The sequence below is a fragment of the Cataglyphis hispanica genome, chromosome 17 (assembly GCF_021464435.1).
Source record: "Cataglyphis hispanica isolate Lineage 1 chromosome 17, ULB_Chis1_1.0, whole genome shotgun sequence".
Classification (NCBI taxonomy): domain Eukaryota; kingdom Metazoa; phylum Arthropoda; class Insecta; order Hymenoptera; family Formicidae; genus Cataglyphis; species Cataglyphis hispanica.
In genome coordinates this window covers 4,032,948-4,055,794 of record NC_065970.1, presented here as the reverse complement: position 1 = coordinate 4,055,794, position 22,847 = coordinate 4,032,948, and the positions used below count along the sequence as shown (strand labels likewise).

General features: G+C 34.6%; 2 protein-coding genes across 3 annotated transcripts in view; one reads left to right on the top strand and one right to left on the bottom strand.

The window, feature by feature from the left end:
* The window catches only part of LOC126855956 (mucin-4), an 86,186-nt gene extending 70,425 nt beyond the window's left edge, over window positions 1–15,761 (top strand). Inside the window, 7 exon segments of the mRNA XM_050604073.1 lie at window positions 38–485; window positions 760–1,660; window positions 1,818–2,114; window positions 11,183–11,825; window positions 12,112–12,634; window positions 12,842–13,110; window positions 13,112–15,761. Coding sequence (XP_050460030.1) covers window positions 38–485; window positions 760–1,660; window positions 1,818–2,114; window positions 11,183–11,825; window positions 12,112–12,634; window positions 12,842–13,110; window positions 13,112–13,691 — 3,661 coding nt within the window. The 3' untranslated portion in view covers window positions 13,692–15,761.
* A 960-nt stretch (window positions 15,762–16,721) lies between these two features.
* Window positions 16,722–21,944, bottom strand: LOC126855967 (GTP-binding protein 2). 2 transcript variants are annotated; one of them, XM_050604093.1, is made up of 7 exons: window positions 21,765–21,944; window positions 20,461–20,739; window positions 20,074–20,385; window positions 19,624–19,884; window positions 19,087–19,480; window positions 18,597–18,882; window positions 16,722–18,383 (listed from the first exon to the last, which is right to left on the bottom strand). In XM_050604093.1, exons 2-7 carry the CDS (start codon window positions 20,735–20,737, stop codon window positions 18,099–18,101), a joined length of 1,815 nt encoding a protein of 604 aa, XP_050460050.1. In that variant the 5' UTR covers window positions 20,738–20,739; window positions 21,765–21,944; the 3' UTR covers window positions 16,722–18,098. The 2 variants fall into 2 exon arrangements, with proteins under 2 accessions (XP_050460050.1, XP_050460051.1); XM_050604094.1 differs by lacking the exon at window positions 21,765–21,944 and adding an exon at window positions 21,360–21,494.
* Between the last annotated feature and the right edge of the window lie 903 nt (window positions 21,945–22,847).

Below are 22,847 nucleotides of genomic sequence, written 5' to 3'. Positions count from 1 at the left end.
AGAGCATCTCTATTTAATATATTATATATTATTTCAGATCCACGACGACAGCTTCGATTGGCACGTCCTCCACTTCCTTAAGTCACATGAGACGACTCAAGGGAAGAGACACTTCGGCCTCGTCCTCGGTAACTTCCGAAGGTACCTTAACTCCGGATATCATACAGGATATCACGGTGATTCCCTTCTCCGACGATGGTGAAACGTCGTCGGTGTACTCCTGCGACACGGAGGGATATTATACTTCGTTCCACATGGATTCAGGTCTGAAAACGCTCAGGGAGGAGGAAGCGGTGCCGCAGAGTCCTTTAATCAAGTCTAGTGACATCGGTTCGGATCCTACCTCGCCAATTGTTGAGAACGAGTACGAACTATTTGGCAGAGGATCAACTTCTACAACGACTAGCTCAGCCGGAACGGTTTGCACCGCGCTTCTGGCACCACCACCTCCTGAACGCAAATCCAGCCTCACGGTTGTTGCTATGGCAAGTTAAATAGTTGAACTTCAATGTTCTAATTTAAATCTGACAAGAAATTAAATTGAGCATTTTTGCAACTAATAAGAAAAATTTTATTAAAATAAAATAAATTTAAATAATTAATAGCAAACTCTGGGTTTTAGATAAAATAATATTTATATTCATAAATCGTATTAATTTTTTTTAACAATATATTGCAATACTCTTCTAATACTTTTCTAGTATCTATTTTAATTCTTCTAATAAATTCCAACTTGTTTTAATTTAATTTTATTAACAGGTTCATGGTCAAAATCAAAACGGTGGCGAATCACCCGATAGCGGTCACAATACATCCTCCTCTCCGGTCGAATCCGCCTCGAGTCCTGCATGCACCGGTCGATCATGCTCTGAATTCGAGTACTCGGAGTCCAGCGATCTGGAGGGCTGCGAGCGAATCGAGAGGATCCGCTCGAAGACGGCGATCACGACCAGTCGAATTCCCTCGATGTGCGTAATCACACCACCAGTGTCCGACGACGAGCATGCGAAAGAGACAGACCAGTGCGAGAAGAAGACGAACGAGTCGACAAGAAGAATTGGTCTTCAAAGCGGTGGATCGGTGCTGATGTCCGCTACTGTCGGCACTTCCAAGATGGAGGTGATCAACGGCCAGGATAAGAATCTGTACGCCACCGTGCAGGTGTTGCCAGCAATCACCAATAACGACAGACCGATCGCGACGACGAGCCAGTCGTCGTCGTCGTCGTCGACGATGAAGATCAGCCCGCTGAGCGGCGTCCTTGGCAAGCTTCGCGGCGTACTTCCGGGCAAGAAGCACGCCACGAAGAACGGCACCGTACAGGAGCTGTCAAACGCAGACTCTGGCGACTATGTGACCATAGCCGACGTGAGGAACAACAATGACAAGCATCCCGCGGGCCTGCCCTCGTCCTCGTCATCGTTATCATCATCGTCGTCATCAGGCATGACCGTCCGACCTACCGTTACCTATGCCAATTCCGACATCTTTAAAAGAGACGCTGAGTATGTGAGTCTAAGCGAATTGCCGAAGAAACCGGACTCGTCATTGGAGAGGAAAAGACAGGGCGCCCGAGTTACTTTGGATTCCGAAGGCAAAGTCGTCTACTCATCCGATAGTTTAAAAAGGAGGAAAGGAGCACACACGACGTTCAATCCAGGTATTATTTCAATCATTCGACGTAGTTTTAATTAGTATAGTTTATCGAGATAAAATTCTTTAATCAAAGATTTTAACTTGAGCTCACAGATTTTTCTCAAAATATTAATAATATTTTTGTACGTTTCTATGTCTTTATGCAACGCGTCACTTTTCAGGCCCTTTTGTGAGGGAGGGAGTATCACCTAGCCCATCGCCGTTGCTTCATCGCGCGACGCCGAACGTCCGCGCTGTCACGAAGACCGGCGACGTCGTGGACGGCTCGAGCGTCCGGACATCCACGCCGCCGACGTCGCCCCAACTGGGCAAGCTGATCATTCGAGCAGCGCGGAGTCCGGATCGCGCGGCCAGTCCGGATTACGTGCGCACACCGGCGACCGTGGTCGGCCCCACAAACCCGACCAGTCCCCACAGACAGTTCCGCGGGGCTTACGTCAACGTGCAAGGTGACGAAGGTAAGACGTCCAGCACTGAGGAGCACCGCGATTGCACTGGCCGCACCGATAGATTAGAAGCACCACGCACTGCGATCATTCCTGCATCGCGCGCTAACGACGAGTGTACTAGGCGACCGTCTGGCAGTCCAATCCCCGCTCTTGCGTCGAGCGACAAACTCCCGGAAACGGACGAGCCTGTAGATAAAGTTAGGATCTGCCACGGCGGCTCGCAGATAGATAGGCAAACGAATCGCAAATCCGATCACGATGAGAACTATCCATCGACACATAATGGTGATGTTCACGAAATGAGCGTCGGCACAATCGCTCCGTCCAAGGTCAATCACCCTGTCGTCCTTAATTCTGCCAACTCGCGATTGGACTTTGAGAAATCGGGTGTCTATCCAAAGATTCTGAAAGTAATCGGCAACACGCCTAAATTAAGTAGGAAATTACTGGTCTCAGATCTTGATACTCCGAACTTTTGTAGAAAGAGATCCGATTATGATAGCCAAGATATAATCGAAGAGAGTACAATGAATGATTTCGAAGCTAGCGATAAAAACGTGACGATCGATTCCGCGGAATTAGATAATCAGAATGCGAAAAAGAAGTCCGAGCTGACGCGAGCTGGCGATAGAGTAGATCGCAAGGTGAAGCGTAGCGAGAGCTACCGCATGGCGAACAGTCCGATCATGTTCATCAAGAAGTTCTCTGCGAGCAGCCAAGCGGAGAAGTCGTCCAAGATCTGCAGGACGCCCTCTGAGGAGCTCCAGGAAGAGCTGTTGAGAGAGAGGATCAACTATCCCGAAACAGTCTCTAGTCCGGAGCCGCGGGTCAATAGCAACGTGACCTTCGACACGAAGCTAACTCCCATACCTATCCAATCGATACCGGCTAGTCCTAGACCGAGGGCTTCGGACTTAGAACCGGCTAGAGTGCTCAAATACTCTAGTAATGATACGGAAATCTGGTAGAAAGCGTTATCAATTCAACAACGCTATTTTTTGCAATAATGTGAAGCTGGAACGATAAAATTAACAAGCTGATTCTCATCTGATTCTATCTTATCAAGGTTGACGAAATCAAAGATTTCAAATTTTAAAACTTAGATTTCAGCTAAGTTTTGAAATGATTAAAGTACTTGCTCTGTTAACGACATAGAAATCTAGAAGAAAAGTTGTGAATAGCATGTGAAGTTTTGTTAATGCGACTGATACGAAGCGGACATTGCGAGATCATAGGCGCGATTGCTGCGAGTTCTGACAAGCCGCGTTTAGGAAAACAAATGGACGCGAGTTCAATGAGAAATGATCATTACATGCTCTTGGAGAGAGCGATAACGTCGTCATGTAGCTTTATTATGACTTAACGGCACTGAGTACATATGTACTTGAATATTTTCTGGAGTTCATTTTTCGATGAGAATAAAAATTAGTAATTAGTTAAATTAGGTAATTATTTTAAAAAATTAATTTAAATTTCTCTTTTAGATTTACTTTCGAAGAATAAAAAAAAATTCTATATATAAAATATATATAAAATATAGTAGAATATAAATTCTTCTTAAACAGAAAACGTTCCAATATTTGGAAAATTAATATTTTTATTTCTAAAAAGTTTTTTATATTTTTTTCATATTTTAATTTAATATTTGATATTTTTTTATTGAACATATTTTGACGTTTTAAAAAAGAGGAGAAAATTTAATTTAAAATGGATTATTATCCGTTGAGATTAGAATATATAACATTGCAAGTTTTTATTATACGGCAAGTATATCGAACGATATCTCAAAAATCGGCGTTTTTACTATCAAAGGTCCGCATTGATGCGATAACTCTGTCGGAGAACGATTTCCATAAGTCGAGATATTGATATTGCGTTGCTAAATAACAACGGCAAGATCTCATCGCGTAAAATAGATCGAAGGATGAGAGAGAGAGAGAGATTATCAAGGTCTAATCAGATATAATTGGAGCGAGAAGTCGCGGGGGAGATATCGACGCGCGGCGCAAATTATGCAAAAGGCAGAATCGGCAGATCGTGGGGTTTAGTATGTCAGTTTAGTATCTCCCGCGAATCAGCTGAGGGGGCAGGGAGCCACGAGCGCGACCGACGGTCGCGAGATAGCAAGATCGGTCATTCTTTTTCGCGCGCAAACAAAGATACGGACAGGGAAACGCGCATTTACCGATCACGTTTTTTCCCTTATCTCTCTGACACTCGCGCCCGATCTTTCCGTCCGCGAGTAGACGAGACAATCCCCAGGGTGTATTTAATGTACTGCGACGAGATAAACACCGAGCTCTCTGTCATCAGAACGACGATCCTCGCTCGTGGAATATTTTAGAGTTCAATAGTTTCACCGGGGAACACGTTCCAGGATCGAACAATACTCTGACGATATATGATTAATTTTTACAATTTTTTATTAAAACAAAAAAATCTCTATCTAATTTTCAATTTTTTATCGGTATATATATACTATTTTCCTTTACACGTATATAAATAATATAACGCAAGAAATTTTATTAATTGAATTTCCTTTTTGGATTGATCTAAATGAATTATTTTATTTAAAATAATACAATAATATTCTTTATATTCGACTAATTAAATGTTTATTCATATAATTATAATTATAATATTATACACATTTATTTTATTCAAATTCCACGGGGCAATTAAGTCACAAAATATTTAAAATGTTTGTCACGACACGAAAGGGACAATGGAAAATTATTACAACGGGGGAGGCGAGTAGAACATTTTTAACGAGTCGCTGGAAAACTCCCACGAGGCTCCCAGTAAAGACTTTACTTTGTTAGCCCTTATCAGTATCATTAACTGCTGACTCAATAAGCAATACGAATTGCATCAGACGTGATATTTATCCCGACACGATAATAGCCGGGGTGCCGATAAACAAAAATCCCCACCACGAGGATTGAAATACTTTCGTGCGCATTCCGGCGCCTTCAGTGCGCTCCGATCCGGTCGATCGAATCGTGAAGCAAATCGTCCTTCATCCGTGAAGTTCTCCTCTTATATACGCTCGGAAATATTGCGACTTCGAGTGTCGATCGACAAAATGCGGTGCCGCAGAAAATTAACTTGCACTTTTGCAAAAACCAAGAGTCACGTCTCCTCGAAACGTCATCGTGTCTAATCACGACACAATCACGTCTCCTTGTAACACCGTCGTTTTTATCATCTATCGTATTTATTTTATTCTTAAAAAATTCACATACATCGAGATCCGCGAGATCGAGAAAGATTTTTCTCGGAAAAGTTCGAAAGATCTTTCGCGGAGCGTGTCAGTCGCGATCGGATGACTCGCGGCGAAACGAAATCGAGTTTTTTAGCGCGGCACGATGATAAGACGTTATCGGTGTAAAAACGGGGAGGAAACCTTGTCGCTAGACAGACAGTCGCCGAGGCTGTTGATAGACGGAACAGCGCGGTGGTAAATCGATTCACGATTCCCAGCAGTTGAGTCGCGACGATACTTCGACATGCTGGCGAGACATCTTCTCTTCATCGCGACCAGGCGGCCTCGTAAGTGTTTCTATGTGGTGCGCGTGTGTGTGTGTGTGTATGTGTGTTGAATTTCACGATTTAAATCAATCATCAAATCTGTTGCCCCGTAACTCCCGATATTTTTTGCAATTATAAGTTGCAAAAATGAACTTTAAATTATTTATGACTCTTTTACCAAAGAGTCACGACTTATATTTTAAATATGTATTTTTAAATAATTTATTTTTAATTTGTTTTCAAATTTATTTATTTTATTTAAATATCTTTTCATCAAATTTTTTTCAAATATGCGTTACAATATATCAATTTACTGGTATCCTATATGCTGCATTTTAATAAACAGATTACTCAAGAAACATTTATATTTGAATTAATAGAATAGAATTTATTTAAGAATTTATTTCTGTATCTTAAAAATATTATACATTTACATTTTTGAAACTTTATTTACGAGTAAACAATAAAGTGCCACGAAGAGAAAAAATAAGTTTATGAAACTATATATAACATTGCATTCTTATCATCTTATCATTCTTATCATCGTTTATGTTATCGCTATGTCAACTCAATCATACTCTATATCTCTTGACAAATTCCAATTTGATAACTCAAATGATAACTCAACTGAAATTTCTCTTGGCGACAGCTTCAATGAATTGTTCTTGATTGAAGGAAGAAAACCGTTATCGTATATACGTGTATTTGTATGTACATATGTTTGCTGCGTACTTGGTTATTTGCTTGTTTTGCGTTGATCTTTGAACCACAATATTTTGTATCAGCGATGTACTTGTGCGAAAAAAAAGTTTATTTCTATCCTTTACGTAAGCTGACCGTTTATTCATTTTATCGCTTAACTTTCAAGCGATACATTTACCAATATACAAATTACATTTAAAATTAAATCTGACTTCAAACATTTTTTCAGCATATTTAAAAAAAAATAATAATTTTATTTTTTAATTTTCATAATATTAAGTTATAAAAATTTATTAATTTTTAAATAGTTTTTTCCCGTATATCGATACTTCAATAATTTCCATCCAGCATTTCGCGAAGCTTGAGTGGATCGAATAAGGCGCTATTTTGTCTGTCAAGTTCGTGATTATATCAGTGACATTGTTGACAGCATTAAATGTTTGGGATCGCATGAGTGACTTGTCGCATGAGTGACCGCTTGTCGTTATCGGTATTGCAAAACCAGCGCACGATTATAAAACACGAACGGAGAAAAGAGAGAGAGAGAGAGAGAAAGAGAGAGATGAAGAATACAGTGGAAAGTGCCGTTATGATCGAATGACATGCAAAAACCGAAGAAATAAAGGAGAAAAAAAAGAGCGAGAAGATCGAACCCCTCCCCATCGGCATTTCACCTCCTCTATCCTATCGTGGCAATTTCAAATTGACGGATAAATGTATTTACATTAACATTACATACCTATCTCGAAAGCAGTCTTACCAGCGCATGTAACGTGCGTGGTATCCCGCGAAGTGTGTACATAATAACGTTGACATATCGCGGTTGACAACACGAGTATATACAGGGTGGATTCAAACTATCCGATCAGACTGTTTGAGTTTTTATAGGAAATTTAAATCTGAATAAAAAAAATTTCTTATAAACAATGGTGTCATGGACTTAGCTAATTTTCAATGCTTATTTTGTTTATTGGTTATAAAATTAAAAAAAATTTATTATACTTTTCTGCACCGTTTAAACCATAGGAGGATGAAACACTTTTTTGTTTAAAATTGGTTAAAGGAAGCATTTTTCGATCCATGTTTATCGAAAACTTTTTGTTCAAAATTAAATTTTCTATAAAATCTCAAATGGAATGTTTTGGGCCCCCTCTATACATGGAGTGAGAAAAACAAAATAATTAAGATTCCGAATAATCTGTAATATAACACGACGAAGACCTTGGAGGGAGCGATACCGTTACATAAAATAACGGCCGAAATTAACGGTAATTAATTGAAGATAATAATTCATCGACGATTTCGAAATAACGATATTAAAAGAGAAACGTGAGGGGACGAAGAGAGAGAGAGAGAGAGAGCACGTGTAAATTTAACGAGTCGAATTTCTCTCCAGATAATCTTTATTTTCGCCGATATTTATACGATTATTTTCACGCAAGTTTGCGAGACGTAGAGTCCGTCCAGTTAATTAATGTACGACAAAGAAATCGCGCCGATTAATATAAATCGATATCGTCCATAATTGCGTTTCTTCGAAGGACAAACGTATTATGTAATAAAACATGCAAAGTATTAATTTTGAATATAATATTTATGTTAGTTATTTACGTTAATCTTTGTATAATCATATGTAATATAATCATATTGTATAGTCATATGGCCAGTGACAAAAGGATATAAGTAATTTACGTTATTATCGGTTTTTCTTTTTGGATTTTCTACAAAACGAGGGCTATCTTTTTATTGAAAAAAAATATATATAATTTTTATATTTAAACATTTTAGCAAAAAATATGGTCGATCTCTGTGTCATATATTTATAATAATTATATTTGTTAATAATAATTATATATATGCATGAGGAATTATACCAAATTGTTTACTTTCCGCATTTTATTGTTACAACACATCTTATATGTGTAAGAGAATACTTTGTCGCATCGCTAGATTTTGACGAGTCTGTTATTGTGATTGATAATTTTTTAATCATTTCTTGCAATGCGATACAAATATCATAAATTCGTAAAAAAAACAGAAGAGTATTAGTCAGAGCCTATAAAATCTTTATTTACTTACGATAAATGTGTAATGTATTGCAACTCACACTTCGTCTGACTTTCGTCTGTACGATAAATCAAGGGTGAAAAAATTGATTCCGATGACTTATGAACGAAAATAATTTCTTTCTCATCGATAGGAATAAGAAAAAAAATATAGATCGATAAATATTGTATAAACACATTATACGATGTTGAATTATCTCTATACGATGCGATTATTGTATTTAAGTTAACTCACCTTAACATTTTATACCTTGATCATTTTATCGATCATTTTCGTCCATTATTTTAATTGGAAATTTTCGTAAAATCCCCCCAGAAAAGATCCTTTTGTGAAAATTTATATCTTTAGATATATTATATTTGCTATATATATATTATTATAATTAATATAAGGTAGTCTTATTATATTTTGCTTCGACTCGAATTGTGTAAATAATACTTTACGATAGTTATGGCGATTCAATGATAAAATTAATTACGTAAAATTAATTACAACTGCGCTTCGTGATCGGGAAAGTGTTAAGATCCTTACGTTTCATCATCGACTGATTATCATTAAGCGTTTTTACAAATAAACAAACACATCGTTAGCCTAATAATCGACGAAGTAACGGCGGTATATAACGATGTTCCGGCATGCTTGAGTGAAGCTCTCGTAAATATGCTCTAACTTGCCGTGTCGCATGTTTGCTCGAGATGCGTGCTCGCCCTCTCGTTGTAAGTAGCGCGTCTATCACTGACTAACAAGGACTAACTATATAGGTACATATATATAGAATCCCGTAGCTGCAAACCATGCATTTATAAGTCAGAGTGACACCGTGATAATATATAACATTCCTCTTTTTTCTATAAGATCTATATATCTTGATAAGAATTTTATAAAATTATTATTATTGAATTATTATTCTATTATTATTATTATTATTATTATTATTTTATTATTTTATTAAATTAAATTAATATTTTTTTATTTTATTCTTATAGATATTTTTTGCCAATTAAATATAACAAAAAAGAATAAAGTTAAAAACATGAACGTTGATTTATTGATTGCAATATAATAATAATTAATATTAATCGTTAATATATTTCGGATGATTAATCTTTCTTAACAAATGACATAATGCTATTCTTGTAATATAGTAAGCCTTTTATAAACCGCCTGTAATCTACACGATAGTTACCGTCACAATCCCGTTAAGACTTTGTTAGCGTAATAGTATTATACGTATCGCAACTTCTATATATGGTAACGCGCTAATAACATACCGGCTGTATGAGATATACCGCGTACGCGTTAATTAAAATCGCGGAGAACCGGAGAATCGAGTCGCTTTCCCCACGGTGTTACTCTGAGCGACGTGTGTTGTTGATTAATCAGCTTGCAAACTAATATCGCGAAAATGTACTTACAACCTGGGCGAGGGGAGCATGCACTGTCAGCGTGTATTGTACGTGTATATATGTGTTGTAGCTTTAAGATCTACCCGCCGTTCGTATGCACATCATTTATTGTAAATATATATATGTAATTTTTTTTTTTTTTTCTTTGTACACCCGGTGCATCTTGCGGCGGTATATCTTATACGCCTGTAAATAGAACTATCACCGTCGCCGATACGATGTCATTTAACGAATTACGAGGAATGTATGTTGAATAGACGTCATTCTTTTTGGAAAGCATTTGCATTTTGTCGTTTTTTTTTCTTTCTCTCTCTCTCTCTCTCTTTCTTATCATTAATGTGTATCATCATCTGTATTTCTAAAATTGTAAATATTGCACCAAGTTCCGCCATCCAAAACCTGTTTTTGTCTATTATTTTTCTTTCCATGTATCTACATATATGTGGCCATATAGTTTTAGAAAAAAAAAATGCACCCCGCGCGCGTGTGGCACTCCCCCTCACTAGTAATTCTCACCCACACATATCATAGTTCCATGCTCCGTGTACTTGGTGAGTACGTTTTTTTTCTTAACTTTGTAGATATTGCGCGCAAAAGTTTGATGTCGACCTCGATTGTAAACAAGAAAAAATTTTTTCTATAAAAATATATAATGACAATAATTCTCTTTAATTTCTAAAATTTATTTTAGTCTCTCTCTCTCTCTCTCTCTTTCTCTCTATTTAAAGAGTGTACGATTCACTTTTGACATATTTTTGAATTTATGCAAAACGTCAAACATCGAAGTCATCAACATCAAACTCATGTGCTATATCATAATTTGCTCGCGTTTTATCTACCGCATGCTTGTGTTTGTGACGCTTTTGCAATGTGTTTGCTTTGCTTGGAGATTAATTGCTCATAATTTCGATAATAATCTTTATATATCAATATTTATATGTATTTATATACGCGAATGCATAATTTTGACATTTAATAAGATGTAATTAGCTGAATAATTAATCAAATTGAAATGTTCAGAAAAATAAATAATTAATGATTGTTAAAATTTACTTTCACATATCTAATATGAAAAAAATGGTAATTTTTTTACATCCACCTGCGTAACTTCTAATTGCAATATTACGAACAACATTGTAGCACAGTAGATGAAAAAATTGTATACAAAATGTATTAATTAAAACATACATAAGCATGATTGAGATCTAACAAGTTTCCAAAAGTGTATAATTTTGTTCTCTCTTGCATTACTTAAGAAAAATTTTAAGAAACAATAATATTGAGATTATTTTATCAATTTTATTTTATCAATGTTCTATGAATAAAAAAAAAAGATGCATCGTGGAACGTATATTCTTTTAATTGTTGCAGACAACACTTTATTGGCAATACCTTCGGAATCGGTATCGCCGCAAGCGATTGTTCAACCGCCTCCCTACATCGCCCCGCCGAAACCCGAGGATCGGCAAAAGTCGCAAAACAGGTATCAAGATAACCTGAAGGATTCGCAGCCGCCGAATCTGCGAGCGTATCCCGAAAATGAGAAGCAACCGATCGTGGATCAGAAACAATCCTATAAGCAGGAGATACTCGATCCCCGTCAAAATGTCCAGCTGTACGACAATCGCAAGAACTTCGATCAGCAGCGGATGTCGAAGTACGAGTACCAACAAGTCCGCAACTATGAGACGGTGCACATGCACAACGCGAGAAACCAACAGCTCAAAGACATCGATCAACAGCAGTTTTACACCCTGCCGACGAGGAGACCTCAGCGAGAAATCGAGCCACCTCGCAGCGTCACCCCGGACATCACCAGGGGTCATGGACGCGGTTCCCTCAGCAGCATGCATATGCTGGCGAAACAGGCCCAACAAAGGGTCACGAGTGCGGAGAATGAGCAGAGTCGACGCGGCACCCACGTGGACGTGGGAAGTAGGAACTTGGAGCAAGCGGAGACGAGAGGCAGATTCGTGCAGAGTCAATCGCAGTCGATTGTGGATGTCAGAAATAGGTGAGACTCCGAGGAACAAAAAGAATCGAAATTTTCATTTAGATCAGTTGAACACTTAAATCAAATGCAAGTTTGAACCTATATATACACCAATAAATTAGAGGAGTTATTGATATTAATAATTTTATTATGACAATAAGATGCAAATATCAATTCATATCAGTTATTTATAAATTTCTTCCTTTATATATTAAAAAATTATGTGGGAAAGGATGGAGATCACACGCCTATCGCAACGCTAAAAGTAATTGACCTTGCTTTAAACGTTTCATTGTTTTACACGCAGGTTCGCAACGCCTCTAAATTTAGCTGCACTTGGCTATCGATTCTTCGCATCTTCGCCCGCTAACGATCCTCTTACGAAGTCTCCTAATGCGGATGTTCTACGGAATAATCCAATTTCTCCGATCGGCCACGGTTGTTACAATAACGGCTTCAAATCGTCCACTCCCACCGACCATCACGGGCGATCGGCGCCAACTGTGGCGGAACGTCTAGCTTTAACCGCCACCGCCGGCAATAATTGTTCATCGCCGATACCGATGAGTGGTTCCTCTGGTAGGAGCACTCCCGTCCAGACTTCTTCCGGCAGGACGACGCCGACGAATCTGATCCTGTCGCCTACCAAGAGCACCATGTCCAATGAGGAGTTATTCGCCGCAATCCACAAGTCGAAAAAACGACTCAACATCAGGCTCGAAAATGATAACGATAATCTGTCGCTTTGCGGATCGATGAACTCCCTGGTGAAGACACCGGCTGGTACCAGGCACAGCTGGAGTCCGGAATCTCATCAGAAAACTCCCGAGGTAATTGCACCGATATCAGAAAATGTAAACTCTGAGAAGATAAAGATAGTTTTCAATTTTTAATTCGAGAGAAAGTTTGCTAATTTATTTAAGGAAATATTTTTGAAGAATAAATGTTATTGATCTCGAAGTGTCTTCGACTTTCTAAAAATCTTATGATTCTATTCGCTACGTAACTCGCTAATTTCACTCGATGTCCGATTTCAGATACCAACTACCATGCAATCACCTACGTCACGGATGGACTTCAAACGTTTGCTTCTTCAGCAAAGCGTAAAGACGAGTCCTATGCGATTGTCGGCGGCGGAGCAATTGAAACTGTCGCGTCAACAATGTCAACAACAACAGCAACAATCGTCACCGAACACTCACCAGAGTCCTCTGGCCAAAGTTCTGAGTCCACGCTCGGCCTGGAGGTTTCAAACACCGAGAACCGACGTTCTCTCGTCCACTATAATCGAGGACACCGCGGCGGAAGAAAGCTATGAAACCATCGCCGGAGAACACGTCTCCCATCTCAAGACTGAATCTTAGAAGACAATTAGATCTCTGCACTGACCTAGCGAGTCATCTGCGTGTCGTCGATCAGGAAAGCAAAGTCGTGAATGTCAACGGTAGGCTAGCGGCGAGCCAAATGTCTAACGCGAACGAACTCGATCTTGATCCGACAATCAAATTACTGAATCAAAATAACAAAACTCAAGAGCTAATCACAAATGCGCCTGACGATCTTGCACGAACCGCAAACATTACAATAACCGGTCAGGATATTTCATCCTTGACTTCCCGAAACAACGTCAGTACAGCGATGCGGAATTCGAAGAGTTTGCTCGAGCCCAAAAATCAGGATCCCGTGAGCGCTCTCGAGTCGCGGAGGATCAGCAATCAATTGGCGAGAGCACAGTTCCTAGCTAGCACACCTACTAACACCAATCCCTCGCAGAATTTTTATTTCAGCAAGAGATTCAGAGCGCGATCGGAATCTCCGCAACACGCTGTGACGCAAAACGTCGCAACACGTAGCCCGAGTGCTCCTACTCTCGAAACCGCTTTATGATCCGAAAATACATCGATAATTAGGATAACGACATTAAGCGAGAATAAGAATATAGCTCTTCATTATTGTGACACATAAATTATATATATTGACTCTTTTTTTAATAAGTCAAATTTTAGTAAATTGAATTGCTGAATTGTATATAAAATATACACAGAAGATATTGTTAATTAAAATTAAAATCAATTTTATTATTTTATTATAATATAATAATTATTTTATCCATTAATGAAGAGTTAATATTGAGGACAATTATTTCAAACATTTAAGAACTGTTTAAGAAAGATAAAAATGAGCGGTTTAAATCAAATTTTCCTAATTACAACAACTTGCTAAAAGACAATAATTTATAAACATATATGGTAATAAAGCGGGAATTAGTATTACCAAGTATTGCAAGAAACCTCTTGCAAAAGTAGAACATTTAAAGCGCAAAATTATCATAATTCACACTCTGCCAATAGAATATAAAATAAAATATAGAAATATTTTGTACAATGTGTAATATCACATTGCATAATGCAAACAATTTCATTCTATACATAAATTTAAATACGTAATTCAATCAAATCATAAGCAATAATCTTGACGCTAATAATCTCAATCGCGTGCCTATTTGATATAATCGTTTTATAAAAAAATATATATTTGCACTGTATATATATATATATATAAAATGATACTCTAAATATATTCTCGAATTGAGACGATGCCGTAGAAGTTAATACATCTGTATATTATATGATGTATTCGATATTTTCTCATTCATAAATAAGCTTCCTTCGATTTTTTAATGAAGGAAACAGTTTGATCTTTGCACGATCTCAACATTCACGATCAAAGACTTTTAAACAGTTTAGAGAATTAAGTGAATATATAATCTCATTTCGATATATATTCTTAAATACAAGAAGCAAATATATTATACTCTATGCACAAGGTCTCGCGGAATTTTATCTGCGATACGAAAAGAAACAAATTCTTTTTTTGTAATTCTATATATAATAAGAATATATAAACTTATCGTTACCTTTATTCTGTCAAATTAAAATATTATACAGTATTTTAACTATGTTTGGGTTAATTAATATTATTATATTAATATATATATACATATATTTAATTTTAATAATTATATTAATATATAATATTAATTTATTTATACGCGGAAGTTAAAAGAAACATGTTGATGTGGCCAGGAGCCGTGGAAATTTAACTCAGTTAACTATAAGTCATTTATTATAGAAATATGAGTTAAATACAGAATGATTATATGTATTAAAAATATCGAGATTACTCGAAATAATCGCTGCCAATATATTTTTAAACTATTAGATAGGTAAAAAAATCAAACCATCCTGTCCCAATCAAGAAAGAATAATTCTTTTAATAATTCTTAAAAAATAATTCTTTTAATAATTCTACTCTATACTATTTTTCTCTTTTACTAAAAACAAATTAATAAATATCGAAAATAAGCGATTTATATTAATTTATCCTAATAAAATTCACGATTGTGGATCAGGCAATCTTTCGATTAAGTAAATTTTGTCAATGATACTAAATTATCATATTAAAGTATTAATTTATTTATCGACTTCGATGACGATAGCCTAAATCTCGCCCCTTATTCGGCGAAATTTGTACATAACGAACAGTGTAATCGCAACCGGTTTTAAGTCTCGATCGCTTTTACTAGTCTAGTCGGGGTAGAATTAGATCATATATATCGCGTTTTTTGGGAAAAAAAGTGCCGTTAATCGCGCGAGACGAATATGTATTACAATGGATCGAGATAATTAATGCGTGATGAATATATATATATATATATATATATATATATATATATATATATATATATATATATACGCGAAAAAGATTAATGACGTAACAACCAGTTGCCTTAATTAAATTATTTCAAGTTACGTCGAACAAGCGTATCGATGTATTTATCGATTATTTGCGATCGCGCAAAACTCAGAAATAACTTTGCAAATGTAACTTGTTAGGTCTTAAGCTGGAAAAGTGTTTTGTACTTTGCTCAGAATAAACAAAAATATTTCGTGAATATTTCAGGTACATTCCCTTTTTAATTATATTACTTAATTAATAAGAATCCGAAATAAACGTGAAAACAAATCTTTTTGGCCCATAAATAAATTTTTGATTATTATTTTAAACACTGTATGTATGTCAATATATTACAAAAAAAATTTACTTTTGTGTATTGAAAATATATTTAAGAATGTTGTAAAGATATATTCAAAAAAGCAGATATAGGTACATATAGTTAATTCTTTTTTTATCAAAATCCCAAAACTCCGTATAAAAATATTAAATTTTTATAGCGTAATAAAATCAGCGTCATCAATAAATATATAAACATCTGATTACAAACATTTTATATTTTGGGAATGGAAATATGTATTCTCCGCTCACATAAATTTCGCAAATTTAGATAAAATAAAAAAAAATAAATAATATTCATTAACACTCACCCTACATCCCACCCTTTGAATTGCGGCCGTTGCACCGACGTTCAAAAGAAACTGCTTCCTCTGAAACATATTTCGTCATATTGATGTTATACAGTCAAAGTTAAACACGAAAGTTTTAATCAAAATCAATTAGAAGATTATCTACTTACGTATATTACTGCACGATGAATATAATCCGTCAAAATTCCGTAAATTATCGTACCGAACGAGCAATAAACGACCGAGTGATCTTTCGTTTACCGTTAATAACCGCGTGAAGTAAGCGGAAATTAATTCGCCGTACGCGCGACTCGAGATAGGCAACCGCTATCTGTGATTGGTCAATTTAAAGCTTATGAAATTTTTATTATTTAAATTTTTAAGACAATTTCTAATTTTGTTGTATAAGAAAAATACACTCGTGAGATAAACAAAAACTATTACTTAAGATAAAGAACCACAAGAACTTTTATTATTTAAATTTTCTAGATAATTTCTAACTTTTCTGGTATAAAAAATACTTGTGAAATAAACAAAAAAATTAATAACGAAATGTTACGGAAAATATATATTCTCAAATTCAATTGTTTACATTGGTCATTCAATGTTTTAACAGTGACAAATAATCTTTTCTTTAAAACGAAAGAGCTGTCATAATATAATAATAAAATAACAGGTGTATTAATCATTCAAGCACATCAAATTTAATGATACATATTGATGCTTTCTAAGTAAACAAAAAAAAATATTCTCGAAGTTTTGACAGTCAAGTTTTCTTTTCATGACTTAATATTATTGCAGAGCAGGATTTATTTTATCAGTCGTTTTTATTTTTATTTTACATTTGTAAATATATATATTTGCAAATTTAATTTACGAAATACATAAAGAATTGTGCAGATTTGATAAACAAAATTGTGTTTGATACTGCGCATTAGTAAAAGCATGTCAAGAATGTAGTGAAAAACAATAGTGCTCTTGAAATTTTTAAAGTTTTGACAGATTCCAATCTTTTTGCAATAGTTATTTTGTGCACATATATATTATTTAAAAATTAAATAACTAAAATAATATATATCACATTATAGTTAAGAGAGAGAAATATATGGCATTATATTTTTATACAAAAATATATATGCACACAACAATTAAAGAAATAATCTTAATATTTAGAAATAATCTTTTATACTTTTATGTTGTCTATTTAATAAAAAGAAAAAATTCTATACACTACATAAAAACATACTACATATAACCTGCTTTTCTTAATATATATTAATAACATCCCTAAATATTTGCAATACACAAAAGTAAATTCTTTTTTTGATGTATTAACATATATACATTGTTCAAAATAATAATAAAAATTGACTTATAGACCAAAAAACTTTTTAACTTTTATGTCTCTATCTTCAAACTATTTTTTTCTGTTTTTTTCTATATATTCTAATAAAATTTCTGACAATTTGTAACAAACAAAACTAAATTCTTTCTGTGTTAAATGTTAGAGCTATTCAAAACAGTAACAGAGTCATCTTTTTCAGACAATTCTGATTGAACTAAATCAATAGCACAATCAATAAAAAATTATTTAAACTGAACTTACATAAACGTAATCTATTAAAAATTAAAATATTTTATACTAACAAAAAAATTTTGTGCCTATTATATAAATAGATATTATATTGATATTCTAAAAAAGTGATTTCTTAACTGTTTTGATATGTTGAAAAAACACATAACTGATACCAATTGGTTATCTAATATCAATATTATCTAATATCAATAACGTCAGTTGATTCTATTTTTATAAAATATTTATGCACTTTTTCCTTTTTTTCTTTTATAAGTTATATATATATATATACACTAGACAATTGTATATTATTGATAATTGGATATTATTTTACATCGCGCCATGTAATTTCTTTCATTTGATTGAATTCTGTGATCCAATCAGGGGAAAGATCTGCGTAATTGTGCCAATTCCCTTAGTACGTCCCTCTCGGAACAAGAGTTGCATTGAGACATGAAGATATTCTGGATGGCTAACGAATCTAAATAATACAGAAGCGGTGTCGTTTGTCTGCAGTCCCCTATCTTTCGCATCCATTATCCCTTCAATGACACAAGTCTGCCTCACGTTACCCACGTGTACTGTCGTTTGAAAACCGGGGAATATCGCGGTGGCATGATATAATATTAATACAGTTGCCTGAAACATAGTATTTACAATATTTAAATTTTGCACTTAAATATACAAATTGGATCGTATAAACTGACCAGCTTGAATATTCCTAGTCTTAGTAAACCATTGTCCATTGTTTATAAAAACATTGATAATATTAATAACATCGAGAAAAACAAGAATTTAGATAGCGTTATACTAACAACATAGTTTATATCACAAACAAGCTTTGCCACACACCTGAAAAAACAGTGTCGCGTGCGGTCGATCACGCGGAGAAACTAAAACCATCCCCGGGCGAAGATGTGGTAAGGGAGGGCTACGGTTCGTCGGTGGCGCTAGCGTCAAACTGGCGCTTTGCGACGCTCTAACTAAACAGCACGGAGCTTTATTACGATGTAAACTAACTACTCTCACTGGGCTAAATTCTCCATCCGGCAAAGGTCCCACTAATAAACGAGTTCCCGGTGCAATCGCCCCTTTAACGAGTAATCCTCCTAAAACTGGTTGTGTCAAACCTGCTACCCTATATACAGTAAAATAAAAAAGTCACACTTGTGTACTTATAAAAACTTGTGTACTTATAAAAAAATTTATAGAAAAACTGCGTTAAACACTCGACATTAAAAATATATCTAAAAAGCATAATGATTTGTAAAATATCAAAGATTCATATATAAAATTGATTAGTCATAAAATCTAAAGATTGTAGAGACCTTTACCTACATACCTAAACGTTTCGTCAATTTGAAATAGACACGATTCCGAATCGGAATCGATTGAATTCATCTCGTAAGGTGCCAAATTTTTTATAAACGCCGTTAATTCCTCAAGACCCTCACCAGTAACACAACTGACACTAAATACTGGTATCACATCAGACGTATAGTCCCATGACGGTATGTCATTATTACTAAACAATACTAATTGCTTAGGATATCCCAGCGTCATCATAGCATTCTCAAGTTGAATTAAAGTCTCAGACATATCGCAGAACCCTAAATCGATTTTATTCACGACGATGAAAAATGGAAGTTTTAATGCTAAACAGAGAACCATGTGTTCTTGCGACGCTTCGTTTAGAGGCGGCGCTACGACTAGCATAACATGATGTGGCGAATATCCTAAGAAAGTAAAATGTCTATTTTCAAATATATATTATATTGGTTAATAATTTAAATTTTCTTATTATAGGGGAAAAACACATATATAAATTATTCGTTATAATATATAAAATGTATCATGCAATTAGGAATTTAAAAATTACCTGTAAGTCCGAGTACCGTCGTCCTCAAATATTTTCGATGTCCAGCTAAATCGATGAACGTAACGACTTTCGAAGCGTGTTCGCATATCTCTTCGGCTGTAGCCATTTCGGCATAGTTCAAGATGTGACCCGTACTATCGAATCCGATGATCTCGTGCGATATCGAGGACGTACGACCCGTTTTTATCTCATGCAGATGACGCAACATATTGAGCCTCGCTCTACCTCTACCATTATCCAATTCACCCTGCGTCAGTACTCCTATGCACACATTCAGTTTATATTATATTATATTATCGTTATTGTTATTTGTACATGTTATTTATATAATCTTTGTAATCGTGATCTCAATGATTTCATACATAAAATAAATAGCAGACAACTAAGTAGCAGAGTGTAGTGTAGACTGTCAGTGTCTCTACCTTAAATATCCTCTGCAAATTCTCTCACCTAAGAGAGTTGACTTTCCAGCATCTTGCGCACCAATAACAGCCAGTCTCAGATCTACGATACTATCCTGGTCCTCTCTATCGTCCTTCCGTAATTTTTTTACTAATACTTCAGCAACCTTCTTTTCCTCCTTATTAATATTATTATTCCTATTTTGAGATGTCAAAGTTTTATTTGTGGAACTCGTGATTGCACGCTCGCGTAATATCCTTATATTAGCACCCAGTCTGGAAGCCATATCTTTCAAAGTCTTTAGGGATGCTTTCATTTCCTCTTTTGTTAAACCTGCCAATTTTCCATTATCCTCCACTCCTATATATCAAACAAATTAAAAAATTAACAGAGAGAAAAACAATGCAAAACAATAGAAATTATAGTTATTTGTACCAATTTGATAAATTGCTTCTCCATGTCCCTCTCTTAGCCTCCATTTCATCTGAGTAACAAGATGTTCAAAACGTTGACTAGATGGATTTATTAATTTTAATTTGTATTCTATGTTTCCTTGTTCAGGCTCTGGTGGCAGACAGTCCTCTTGATCTTCATCAGTACTAGAAGTCTCGCAATCCGATAATCCGTTTCCATTATTTTCAAAATCATTCCACTGCCTTTTCCTTATATCTTTATCATTTTGTGGGTTAAAAAGTTGTAAAAATGATTCCATATCTGTAATTATTAATTGTTAAAATTGTTATAAAATGTTTTTAATTTTAGTTTTAAATTTTTTATTGTAAATTATTTTAAAATTTAATTATAAAATTTAATTAACTTTGAAAAAAATTAATATCTTTGTTCATAACTGTTATAAATATTATAACATTATATTCTTATAATATTTTATAAGAAGAATAAAAATATTTCTTTTTTTATACATTTAAAATTTTATTATAAATATAAAATTTCTGCAAAATATATTAAGATGAAAATAATATAATTGTCAATAAAATATGAAATAAGAATCTTATAATGTAATATCATATAGAATAAAGATTTCATCATACTATACATATATTTCATAACTCAGTTTTAATTTTAACGACATTTTTTCTGACTTACTTGCAATTGTATTTTTAAATAAAAATATCATAAATGATTAAAGAAATTATTATTAAAAGAAAATTTAACTCAGATTTTAGCAGAACAAAATTCTTATAACTTTCGCAACAAAAAAATTTTATTTTTTAAAGGGATGATGCAATTTCTGCTAATGTAAGAATCTATTGTGTCATTTCCTTCAGATAAATTTTCCACACAAAGAAAATGTGCATAATTAGTTTTTTACATACCTATTAAACTTATCAGCAAAAAAATGTTTTGTTAAATGTGATTTATTATATACACTGAAACTTCTTTTTTTAAACTCTCTTTTTCGGGAATACCCGTATATACGTAGATATTCCCGCTACGTCGAAAGATCTGACAAATGTGGATACGTGTTATGTTATGACACATTGCGTTATATGCATAGCAAATAATGCCAATGTCAACGCTGATAAGGTACAAAAAAAAAGATAATACCTTAAGACGCGTGCTTATTAATTTTATAAAAGAAAATCGACATGACAGATTAAATTGATCAGCCGTATTGACGAACAGCTGTTTTGAAAGTAAAAGTGACAGCGAAGAGAAAAAGTGAGAGGATTCGCGCCAGAATATTTTTAGCACTTCTCAAGAGATAAACATATACTCACTGCATCTTTCAAATTACGTCTTTCCTTCAAAAATTTAGATAGTCTTGTAGTAACTGTATACCGAAGTCAACTATTTCGTCACAATTGCAAGACATAATAAACGTGACCGTACTATGATTTTCTTCTTTTTCTCCGTGTGCAAATTAGGTCACGACCTGTCTGTCATTTTTCTAACGATCATGAACGAGGTGAAACTTAGAAAAGAAATCCATTTTGCAAAATAGCAAGTTACTTTCTAAAAAGTGTGTTCCTTTTTATGTCAAGTGTTTAGTGTAGGAATAAAAAGGAACAGAATTTTTAGCTAGGTTTACTCTTCGCAAAGCGAGTTTCTGTCTTAAGTTTCACATTATTCATGGTCGTTAGAGAACTCATTGTTCAAGAGCCAATTTCACCATCTTCGGTTAGATTAACCGATGGCAGGGTGGCAACTGAAATGATAAGAATGCTTGGTTTTCATTCACCTCTATTTCCTGTTGCCACCCTGCTGATTTTAACCGTCGGTTAATTTAACCGAAGGTGAAATTGGCCCTTAAAAAATCAATTATTATGCGGCTGCTTATTGCTTGAGTTAATTGCGCCTATTGAATATTGTATTGTTTAATTAATGACAAATATTTCTTTTTATAGGGTATCGATATTTATCATAAACATGATAAGAAAAGGTGATGAACAGAATCTTTAAAAACTGCAGTCTGTAAATGGATATAAGTAGTATAAGATAACATTTGTAGCCCTTATTTGAACGTGAATGCTGCGAGAAGAGCTTCAAACAAGAATCTTAATCTTATGATCTCGAGTTTCGCAAATAGCGTCTTTCTCTCTGAGGTACCAGATTCCTCTATTTGTTTTAATATCTTTTGCAAATTTGTAACATATTAATATTATATCATTGACATATCATGTATGTACTTATTTCTTCTCTAATTAGGCTTTTTAGTAAAAACTTGTGTAAGCCTAAAGAATTTTATTAATCCAAGATTTAGAATTTAGAAAAAAATATAAGAACAATAAATTAAAATCAGAATGATATATAATATAAATATGTAATAAAAATTTCATTTTTTATTTTAGAAATAGTTCTTT